The following is a 12,443-nucleotide window of genomic DNA, read 5'->3' as shown; positions in this document are numbered from 1 at the left end:
ACCCAATTAAGGGTGATGCATGTACAGATGATAACAAGACAGATTTTAATCACTCTGTCCAAGATGAACTATAAGACTACGAACCTCTCTGACCAAAATATGTGAACCATTGGACTAAGAAATAATGATAATAGTTTATTATTTCTAAATTTTATTAAATAATTTTTATTGTTCAATGTATATTTATTCAAAACATAGAATATAAATAGTTATGCAACCTAATATCCCATATAATTCAGAAGAATCAATGGTCAAACAGTCTTTGTGGGCGTTTGAAATATTAGCAAGCTCTTTGTTTTATGAAGCATTCATCCTTCATTAGGATAGAGCTCATTTATGTTATAAATGTGACTTGGGATTCTCCTGGTCCTTTTTTAATGAAGAGTTTTAGAATTTTATTTCGTATTTGCTTGGTTTTCACCACATACACAATGGGATTCATCACAGGAGGAATGAGAAAATGCATGTTGGCCATGGTTACATAGATATATGAGGAAAGTTTTGGGCCGAAGCGGTGCAGTATAGACAGGCAGAGCATGGGTGTAAAGAAGAGGATCACAGCACAGAGATGGGAAATACAGGTATTGAGAGCCTTCAGGCGGCCACCATAGGATACAATGCTTAGTACAGTTTTTAGTATCAGAATATATGAAAAGAGAATGAGGAGAAAATCAAGTCCCATAGTGGATAGCAGCACAAATAGTCCAAAGATGCTATTAATCCTAGTGTTGGAGCAGGAGAGCTTTATAATGTCAGGATGCAGGCAATAGGAATGAGAAAGTACATTGGAGTGACAGAAGCACAGCCTCCTCAAGAGAATAGGAAGGGGCATCTGTATAGCCAAAGTTCTCACAACAATCGCCAAACCTATTTTGACAATTACACTATTGGTAAGGATGGAAGAATAGTGCAATGGACAAGCTATGGCCACATAGCGGTCAAAAGCCATTGCCAGTATGACAGCTGACTCAAAATCCTGGAAGGTGTGGATGAAAAACATTTGGGTGAAACAAGCTGAGAAGGTGAGCTCGCGAGCATCCAGCCAGAAGATCCTCAGCATTGTAGGGAACGTGAAGAAGGACAGACCCAGATCAGAGGCAGCTAGCATGGCCAGGAAGAAGTACATAGGCACATGGAGGGTCTGTTCTCGCCAAATAACTGTCATGATGGTCACGTTGCCCACCAAGGTAGTGAAGAACATGGCACAAAAGGGTACGGACATCCAGATGTGCACAGCCTCCAGCCCAGGTATGCCCGTCACCAGGAAGGTAGAGAATATGGAATTTGTGCTATTCACATAAAGCGTGATGCCAGGGTAGCAGGCTTTGCCTAAAATGAAATGCATGGTCCCAGAAACAAATATTATAATTTGACTCTATATTTTTTACATTCTTGAGTGTATATATTTTGGAATAAATATTACTGACCTTATGAAAACTTTAATTTGAAACTGATTCTGATTGTGTAATACTCATATATAAAATATAAGTCTAACCTAGAATATACCTATGCTATTGATCAAATTCTTCAGATATGTTAGCTAATTGAAAGGAAAAAAATACTCTCTGCATCTATTAGTTTGACTAGTTCAGATTCCTCATATATCACATAGTATTTTGTCTTTCTGCATCTCATTTATTTTACCTAGCATAATAACCTCCAGGTTCATCCATGTTGTTACAAATGATAGGATTTCCTTCTCTTTAAAGCTGAATAATATTCTATTGTATGCGTATGCCTCATTTTCTTTATCCATTTACCCATCAATAGACATTCGAGCTGTAATTTATCTAAGCCATAAAATTGGTATAAAACAATCTCCCTAAGAGGAATTAGGGAAATCATTTTATAAACTGTATAAATGTCTAACCAGTGTACTGTATACTTGAGACTAGTATTAAAATAAAAATTTTAAAAATAAAATAAATAATTTTAAGTAAAATCTTCAATAAAATAATGTAGATTCACATCTTGCCTTATAATTACAATAGCACAATATTATATAAAATTTTTCTGCCCTGGTCAACAATGGTACATATTGGACTAGTGATTAACAACCTAGTTGATCTGCTTTTTCTGCAAAATGATAAGTGCAGGTATTGAAAATAATCATTTCTAAAACTTTATATGCATTTGACATAATAATTCTGTTTCTTTTCTTTAATAATAGATTTTAGGCTTTGTATTTTGGGAACATTTTACTATTTTGTACCAATTCATTTTTAGTTATATTTTACAATGAAACTAAACAGACATCAATATACACTCTTGACATTCATATGCAGTCATACCACAAACAATAAACCTTTGCTTGAACTAATCATTCCAGTTTCTCACCATCATCATTCACTAATGTCATTGCTGGTATCTTTTGGTAGCTCTTTATGGTGATATACACTTCAAAATCTTCATTGCCTGCATATAAGAGCTTATGGGAGCATACAGATTCTAGCTTAATTAAAATTTCACTTGAGTCCAATTTTTTTTTTTTTTTTGGTAAAACATAAGTCACTTTCAATTTTCAATGGTGGTGTAGCATTTAAAAGATAAGAGCATAAAAATAACAATAACTTTATAAAACTATATTAATAGATACAAAATATAAAAAGATGTAATTTGTGACATTGATAACTAAATTTAGAGAGAAATAAAAGAGTAGAGTTTTTGTTTGGATTGAAATTTAGTTGTATCAATTTAAAATAGATTGTTATAATGATAAGGTATTTTATACAATCTCAATGGTATCACAAAGAAAATATCTACAGAGGATACATAAAAAGAAATCCAAAAAGAATTAAAGTATGTCACTCCAAAAAAATAAACAAAGCACAAAAGAAATCGTCACAGAAAAAGAGAGACAAAATAACTAAAAGAAACCATACACATGAATAAAACAATTAACAATGTGGCAATTAGTAATTACTTTAAATGTAAATGGATCAAACTCCCTTGAGTCTAATTCTTGATAATGAAAAAATACTTGAAAAAAATGAAAATATAAATAATTTCCTCACAGTCTCACCCTTCTTGCCTTCCTATTAAAAATGAGAAGCATAACGATCCTGCCCACTGCTTTTGCCTTACATCTGTAAAACTAATTTGTCAAAATCTCAGTCTGGGTCATTTTGGGTGAGACTTTCAGAAGTGATTAAAGTGATTAATCAATATTCTACACACTGTCTAAAATAACAATGAGAAATAAAACTTAGTCTCAGAAGCTTTATGACCACATTTTAAAATTTAGAATTATGCTGGAACAGGGAAGATGAAAGAGGGTATAAAAAAGTCACTCCCATTTCATGAGAGCACTTCCTGCCTACACTAACCATTGGTCCTATGAGTTTATTTAACATTTTCAGAGTATGTATCCTCTGGTCTCAAGCAGTGTTCATGCTCAGGGATGGGGCTGAACCTCATGTTCAATGTTCTCATAGGGACAGATAGTTCTCCACCTCTCCAATTCAGGAATACTTTAAGCCCATTCTATGCAGTTCAGTGTCATTGTCTAAACATCTCAGGTTTGGGGGGAAAAATAGGTATAGTTTCACAGAAAGAGACATTCTTAGGATCCCTGGGATTCTTTGTATTACAGGTTAGAGATTTTCTACTAACTAGTTTATCCCAAATCTCTAAAATATGTTCAATTTCAAACCCTACTCAAGTAAATCTTGTTTTCACTCTCACCTGGCATCTTAAGGCGATATAGTGGCTAAAGGCCTTCAGGGGCAACTTTCTCTTCCATGACCAAGATCAAACAATACCTGTGGCATGATTTGAGTTGCTTTATTATTCATGCAGTTTTCCCTTGAAAATAGGAGTCTCCTGGGACTCCATCTCTTCTTGGTCTGAGAATTCTCATTAACTCTTTTAACTTCCTAGGAATGCTCCAAGAATGGCCCAAGTTCTGGGTGCTTTTTTTGCATCAGATGAATTGAAAATCAGACAGATCAGCTTCACATGGTAGACAGCAATAAGTGTTGGCATGAACTCAATTCTGTCCAAAATCAATTTAGAAAATACTTATGTATTTTGATATCATCCACATTTTCTGTAATATTTTTTGGGAAACCTAAAAAGATTATTTCATCAAAGATTCCTTATTAAATTTTAATATTACTTCAATTCATATACATTTCAGACATGAAATACTGTTCAGTATATGTAGAAATTACCTCAATATTCAGAAATGATAAACTATATTTGCTTTCCTATCATCATTCTTTATCCTCCCAATACCATTACCTTACACAAATACATAAATATATGGCAGTGACCCATTTGCCCTTTCCCAAGTCCCTGGCAACCACCATTTTATTTTCTGCTTTGAGTCTGTTTATTGTAGATACCTCATACAAGTGGAATCATGCAGTATTGTCCTTCTGTGTCTAGATTATTTCACTTAACACAACGTTCTCCAGATTCATCTATGTCATTGCAAAAGACAAGACTTTATTTTTTTTAAGGCTGAATAATATTCCATTGTATGTATATAACACATTTTCTTTATTCATCTTTCAATAAATATTTACGTTTCTAAGGAACTACTGAGTCAAATACTAAAAGTTGGAGATCCTGGAAAGATCTGTAGTACATTTTTTTTCATTCCTGTGACAGGTAGTTTGCACAGGGAATGCAAGTTGATATTTTTCAAGGTTAGTATGGAGCTAGAGAGTGGACTATGAAACTATAGCAGGGTAAAATGCTTCAAAGTCTGGTGTCCTTATGAAAGTTTAGCCTATTTTCTTTTCTTTTCTTTTTTTTAAATAATAGCTCCTGGGTTGCTGCAAGCTTTTGATCACTTTCCAGAATTCTGAAAAAAAAATGATTCTTAAAATGTGATTCTGAAATTTTCAAAAAGTTTATCTTGACAATTTTTGCCAAATTTTATTGCTTTCACAAGAAGTAAATTTTGAAGGTCTTTATTTCACTATTTTTGATGTCACTCTCTTTATCCTTAATGTAATGTGCTTTACTTACTAAATATATGACAAGTTTGGTAAAATATTGTAAATCAAAAGAATTAAGTGGAAAATATATGTGTGTTATTTTTCTCTGTATTTTCAGGTTTATAAAATATTACATTAAACATAATAATAATATGTAAAGAAAAGAGAAAGAGAGAATGGGATAAAAGGCAAGATTAAAAGAGACTCTGATGATATCAGAAATTATCCATTCAAAGATGAAGATAGATAATCTTTAAACAAAGAAGATTGCAAATCTTTTTGTGGGGGGATTGGAAGAGAGTATTTGATAACTGATCAAAAAATATGTAACTGTATAACTATAAGCAAGAAGTGAACTCATTTCTTTCCTTAGAGTTTTTAATTGTACTTTTAATAAAGAGACAAGATAATAGCATATGCAAGTAAATTGGGGAGAGTTATGAAAATTTGATGTTGCAGGTGTGTTTTATGGATAAGAGCCATCAATGGTTTAATGGTTTTATCAATAGAATGCTTGTACTGAGAGACCAGTTGAGCTAGATGACATGAATTTATCCACATCCCAATCTAAATAATAATAATAATGTTATTCTAATTAGAACTCTAAAGCACAGGTATAAAAGTAGGAAATATAGTTAAATTGATTCCAAGGTTAAATTTAGAGTTAAAGGGTACAAAAGAGTGAGAAAGCATAAATGTTTATAGTACTTCCAAGTGAGTATATATGTGTGGTTCATATATGGAAATAATGAAGTATTGACATTAGGGATAGATAGAAAAATACTCCCTCCCAAAGATATCTGCATCTTAATCCCCAGAACCCTTGATTATGTTATTTTACATGGCAAGAGAGTCATTATACATGTAATTAAATTAAAGATTTTGAACTGAGTCGATAATTCTGGATTATTTCTGTGGGTCAATGTAATCACAATAGCTCGTTTAAGGAGGCAGGAGGGTCTGAGTCAGAGAAAAAGATATGATGACAGAAGTAAAAGTAAGAGTGATGTGACCATTAGCCAAAAAATTGAGATAGGCTTCAGAAGGTGGAAAAAGTGGAAAAAAAAAAAAAGAAAAGGTTGTCTTTCTTGAGCTTCCAGAAGGAACACAGCCTTTGATTTAACATTTATAATTTCCATTTCTGAACTCCAGATATAAGAAATAAATAAGCTTGTATTATTTGGAGCCACTAAATTTATGTTAAATTGTTACAGCAAACATAGGAAACCTGTAAAATGGTTGTCATAGATTTAGAGAAACATGTATATTTGAAGGATGGGGATTAGCAATCTCAATGTCAGACCAGGTGCTGCGAAGTCTGAGAATGAGTATACTTGAATGACAAAATATAATGATTGATACACTATTTGAGGATTGTACTAATTTTTAAGAATGATGATATTTAGTGCCTGGAAATAGAAATGTTGCTGTGATGAATTTCGCTACAGAGCGTTGACATTACAAATTTTAAGAAAAGTGGAGAAATGAATAATATGCGATTGGGTGAATTATTTAAATTAAAAATTATAATTACTTATGTATTTATTCATCAGTTTAATAATTTTGAAGGATTTATTTGGACAACATTTTGAGATAGATTGGTGACTAAAACCAAGACCCAATTATGAATTAAAAATATAGATTGAGTCAGCTTTTTACAGCAATAGAAATTTTAAATGTAAAATTCAGTGATATTAATAACATTTCCAATGTGGAATAATAAATTTCTCTGTTGTAGGCATTTAATAGAAATGAGATCATTTAATATTTCTTATTTATGACTGGTTTATTTCATTCAGCATAAAGTTTTCCAGGTTCATTCATGTTGTAGTATGTGTCAAAATTTTATTTACATTTATTTTGATTATTGAATAATATTCCACTTAATGTATATATCACAGGGATATTGTGATTTATAATAAGAAATATAGTGTATGGCCATGCCATCCTGAACATGCCTGATCTAGTCTGATCTCGGAAGTTAAGCAAGGTTGGGCCTGGTTAGTACTTGGATGGGAGACCACCTAGGAATACTGGGTGCTGTAGGCTTAAAAAAAGAAGAAAAGAAAAAAATATATATATATTCGGTCTCTGTCTCTGTTTCTGGCACAGAGTTCCTATAACTCTTGGAATTTTCTAAGTGAAGAGAGCAGCAAAGGTGTTTTGTGTTGTTAATGAAGAAATTTTGGGAGCCCACCTACTGATGAGGGCTGGTTGCAAGGAGAACCAACCACCTGATTGGAAGGTTGGAACTTTCAGTCCTATCTCTCCCCCTTCATATCCTGGGAGGAGAGAAGGACTTTAAGTTAAATCAATCACCAATGGCCAATGATTTAATCAATCATACTTATGTAATAAAGCCTCCATAAAAATCCAAAAGGACAGGGTTTGGAGAGCTTCCAGGTTGGTGAACATGTGGAGATTTGGAAAGAATATGATGCCTGTAGAGAGTATGAAGCTCTATGTCCCTTATCATGTACCTACCTTGTTCCCCTGCATAATCTTCATCTGTATGTTTTTGAATTATATCTTTTTATAACAAACCAGTAATCTAGTAAGTAAAATGTTTCTCTGAGTTCTGTGAGTGGTTCTAGCAAATTACTTGAACCCAAAGAGGGGATCATGGGAACCTCTGATTTATAGCCAGTTTGGTCAGAAGCACAGGTAACAACCTGGACTTGCAACTGTTCTGAGGTGGAAGGCAGTCTTGTGAGACTGAGACTTTACCTGTGGAATCTGATGCTATCTTCGAGTAGGTGGTATCAGAATTGAGTTGAATGAAGGTGCAATCTTGGACACCTTGCTCGAATCTGAGAACTGCTCGCTCTTGTGGGGAAGCTCCCCAACCAGCACATACTTGTTGGAATTAGGTCCAAGAACCCTTTCAATCACAATTTGTTTAGTACTCAATGGTTGTTGTACATTTGTGATGTTGCCACCATTCGGTTATTGAGAATCAGGATGCAGTGAATATTCACATGAGTGTCTGTTTGAGTTCCTGTTTTCAGTTCTTTCAAGTATATACCTAAGAGTGGAATTGCTGGATCTTATGGCTATTCTATGTTTTACTTTTTGAGGAACCATCACATTGTTTTCCACAGTGGCTGTATCATTTTATATTCCTTCTGGCAATATACTAGGATTTTAATATTTCCACATCCTGAAAATTTGTCTTTAAGTGACAAACCACAAGTTAGTTTCAAGTTAGTCAAGATTATGAGTCAAATTGGTTAAGTATAAATTTTAACAAGCTTCCTTTCTTGATTTACTATTCATTGCCTTAACCTACAATATGAAGGTTCATGTGTTTAAAATATGTAATCAGCCTATATAGCAAAGGTCCTTTGTCTTAACAAAATGAACTTTTATGATTTATGTTGACTTTATTATGTCCTTGATTACCTAAAAACAGCAAATATTTCTCAGGAGAGAGCTAAGGTTCTTTATAATCATGTTACTTTCTGTCTTTATTTTTTAAAAATTTATTACCTCTTTTAAATAAATAACCAAATATTGTTTCTCAGATTCCTGCAATCCTATCTTTAATATTTAAATACTTGGAAGGTTTTGACTTTTGCCTCTCAAAATTGAATCCTAAAAGTAAAATAAAATATAAATGTTCAATTATACCTCAATAATAATAAATAAAAATCTTTCAAAGATACCTTTACTCTTAAACAGTCTAGCCCTGTATAGTTCCAAATTGTTTTAAGAACCTGTGGAAAAAATAAATTATGTCTCTATTTGCAATTCCTATCAATATTCCTGTGTTCCACATAAAGATGTGGTATTCTGGCATTCCCTTCAAAGATTCCCTTTGAATAGATTCTTTTTTAAACATCTACTGCCTCATATATGAGTAAACTAAAAACATTTAGCATGTTCATTTTATATCTGAATGAGATCATAATTTTACCTTTTTCTACAAATAATCTTTTAATAACTGCTCTTGTGGTTTTCCCAAATATTCTGTATGGCACTCAACATAGAAAATAAATTATTCAGATTATGATGTTATTGGGAATAAAGTAGGCCATTGCAGATGAAATGTTGATGGTGATAACACTGCAGAAAACAACACGATGATGGTGATTATAAAAATGATAACAGCAATGATAATTAAATGGAAAAATAAAAGTCTTACCAGATTTTCACCTAAAGTTTCCTTTTGTTTGTTTGTATTCTGTGTTGTGATAAAAATCAGGAAGAGGATTTTTAAAAAATATTTCAGCTGAAGAGCTTTGACTATTTACCCTGAGGTATATAGAGTGGATAGATAATATATAGTGACAACTAATGATGCAGAAGAAGATTTTTTAAAAATCTCAAAGTAGCTTGAAAAGGGATTTATTGATAAATAGGAAACCAAATGGTTATGGTAAATACAAGTAAATGATAATAAAGACAATTGTTTGTTTATGGCACATAGGGAAATAGAAACAAAGGAAAATGAAGAGTGTTTATATCCTATGATGATATATGAATGTGGATGAAATACATACCACTGATTGAATAATACAAATATTGTAAACATAGCAGCAGATAATTATATCAAATTTAACTGATATCCCATTTCTAGTAGGGAAAAAGATAATTTCTACTTTGAAGCTAACATAAATTAGATTGGGCATAAACAATTCAATAATCTTTATTTTATTGTTTAACTTCTAGACAGTTGAAAAATATATTGCATTATTTTTTTCTATGACTTTTTGTTATGTTTACTAGAATTAACTATTCCAACTTTATTCCACCTACCTGGACTAGGAATGTCCTAACCTCCTATCTACTTGATCTAACTAATAAATGTTGCTTTTTAAGATGTCTCAAACATATTTAGCATGCAGAATAGGGAATATTCAAGAAAGAGAAAGTCTTGCATACGTGGAAAATCTAGACTAATATACTCCTGAATTTAATGAAATTGCTAATAAATTATGGTGATGAATAAACATGAGACAAGGAATAATGAAAAAAAGTGTCTTTTAGAGAACTGAAGAATAACAAAACAAACTATATACAACTTCCAAAATGTGAAGTTAAAAGTAATTTTTAATCTGAAATGTAATCGAATAAAGAAAATTTGCATGATAAATTTAAGCAAAGTCTATAGCTAAAACTAAAAATCATGGCCAGTGCAAACTGAGAAAATAAAATACATTAATCCTTTTACTTTTTTCTTTCTTTATGTATACAGAGATAGACAAAAAAGAAAAAGTCATTTCAGTTAGAAAGATTGGAATAGTGACCATTTACAGTTATAACTATTTCCCCAAAGTTTATAAGTTATAGATACTGCTCAGTATTCTTCGGTTCCTTTTTTGATGAAAAGTTTTAGGATTTTGTCTCGTATTTGCTTGGTTTTCACCACATACACAATGGGATTCATCACAGGAGGAATGAGAAAATGCATGTTGGCCATGAGTACGTAGATGGCTTTGGGAAGCCTTGTGCCAGCTCGATAAAGTATAGATAGGCAGATCATGGGTGTGAAGAAGAGAGTCACAGCACAGAGATGGGAAATGCAGGTGTTGAGAGCCTTGAGGCGGCCACCATGGGATGCAATGCTTAGTACAGTTTTTAGAATCAACACATAAGAAAGAGAAATAAGAAGAAAATCAAGTCCCATGTTGGAAAGAACCATAAAAAGTCCAAGGATGCTATTGATCTTAGTGTCGGAGCAGGAGAGCTTTAAGATATCAGGATGCAGACAGTAGGAATGAGAAAGTATATTGGACTGACAGAAGCACAGCCTTCTCAAGAGAATAGGAAGGGGCACTTGTGCAACCATGGCACGAATTACAACGGCCAAACCTATCCTGGCAATTACACTATTGGTGAGAATGGAAGAATAGTGCAATGGATGAGCTATGGCCACATAGCGGTCAAAGGCCATTGCCAATATGATAGCTGACTCAAAATCCTGGAAGGTGTGGATGAAAAACATTTGGGTGAAACAAGCTGAGAAGGTGAGCTCGCGAGCATCCAGCCAGAAGATCCTCAGCATTGTGGGGAACGTGAAGAGGGACAGACCCAGATCAGAGGCAGCTAGCATGACCAGGAAGAGGTACATAGGCACATGGAGGGTCTGTTCTCGCCAGATAACTGTCATGATGGTCACATTGCCCACCAAGGTAATAAAGAACATAGCAGAGAAGGGTATGGAAATCCAGATGTGCACAGCCTCCAGCCCAGGTATGCCTGTCACCAGGAAGGTGGGGAATATTGAATTGGTATTGTTGATAGGAAACATGATCCCAGAGCTGCATGCCTTTCCTAGAATGAAATGCATAACCTCAGACACGGATGTTAAAATTCAACTTGAACATTTAATTGACTACTCATAATACCTCTTATTTTAAACTGACTGTGATATGTGTCTAATATAAGATTAAAAGCCATTTCTTAACAGAGAGTATCTAAGCTTCTAGACTATAAAATAAGACTTTTTTTGATAAAATTATCCAGACATTGTGACTTACTGATGGGAAAATTTTTTTTAAAAGTATCATTGATATTTAATTTACCTGTTATTTAATTGATCTAATAAATTTTTAAATGAAAAAATCTAAAATAAATAATGTGCTTTAAATACATTTCTTTTAAAAATACATGCCACTTTATATATGTTATTAGAAATTACAGTAGTTTATCATTTCAGGGCATTTTTTACCACCTTGGTTAACCTTGATAAATATTAGACAGTGTAACTCAAACTGTAGGTTATAGGTACATTTTAATATTAATTTTTCTGCAATGAGATAAGTGCAGAAATTGAAAATAAACATTTAGAAACTTTTGCATTAGTGTGACAATATATCTGTGCTTCTTTAACTTAATAATAATTATTATTAGTGTACAAAAATAAGGTTATTATCATATTTTGGATGTATTTTTCATTTGATTTCTTCTTAAACACTTTTTAGTTATATTTTACAAATAATTCTATTGTGATTAAATGTACCTTCACTACATAGTTTATGAGGCACTGTTACAGGATAATTCATTATTGAATGTAAGCATGTTATTTTTATTCAATCAAACATGAAAAAAGAAACAAAAAATTTGAACAAATTGTTTAATTTTTAATTTTTGTTTTTGAGCTCTTTTTTATTATAGGCTAATATTTTAAATTTTAATTAATAAAATATAGGGACATTTTATATAGTTACTGTATATTTGTTTAGAAATACTTTTAGTAACAATAGCAAAATATTAAACAACTATTTTATTAATTTAATTTAATATGGATTTTAATTTAATATAGTTATGAATATTTATTCATCCAAATACTCAATAAAAAAATTTTTTTTTCTTTTTGGCTGTTTAAGATTATAGCAAAGATCTAAGAAAACACATCTAGCAACTTATATTGAAGAAGTGCAAAGTCTGTTTATCGTTCAACTATGATGTACAACATGTCAGAGATGAGACAGCTTTCATGGTCTGTGTTAACAGTATTTATTTCCAGATCAGTTGTGGATACACTGAGTCTCC

The 12,443-nt window shown here is 32.4% G+C and overlaps 2 protein-coding genes and 1 pseudogene across 2 annotated transcripts; 1 reads left to right on the top strand and 2 right to left on the bottom strand.

Annotated features, from left to right (window-relative positions):
* Positions 1 to 334: 334 nt before the first annotated feature.
* On the bottom strand, positions 335 to 1,345 carry LOC105306216 (olfactory receptor 51G2-like). The gene has a single exon (XM_011381126.1). The coding sequence runs from the start codon at positions 1,343 to 1,345 to the stop codon at positions 335 to 337; it is 1,011 nt and encodes a 336-aa protein (XP_011379428.1).
* A 5,531-nt stretch (positions 1,346 to 6,876) lies between these two features.
* On the top strand, positions 6,877 to 6,995 carry LOC111732150 (annotated as a pseudogene).
* A 3,250-nt stretch (positions 6,996 to 10,245) lies between these two features.
* Positions 10,246 to 11,199, bottom strand: LOC105306190 (olfactory receptor 51G2-like). Its single transcript, XM_011381101.1, has one exon. It carries the CDS (start codon positions 11,197 to 11,199, stop codon positions 10,246 to 10,248), a length of 954 nt encoding a protein of 317 aa, XP_011379403.1.
* Between the last annotated feature and the right edge of the window lie 1,244 nt (positions 11,200 to 12,443).

Source organism: Pteropus vampyrus, unplaced genomic scaffold, assembly GCF_000151845.1.
Source record: "Pteropus vampyrus isolate Shadow unplaced genomic scaffold, Pvam_2.0 Scaffold431, whole genome shotgun sequence".
In the NCBI taxonomy this organism is placed as follows: domain Eukaryota; kingdom Metazoa; phylum Chordata; class Mammalia; order Chiroptera; family Pteropodidae; genus Pteropus; species Pteropus vampyrus.
Note: the sequence above shows the minus strand (reverse complement) of the source record. Positions and strands in the feature narration are given on the sequence as shown.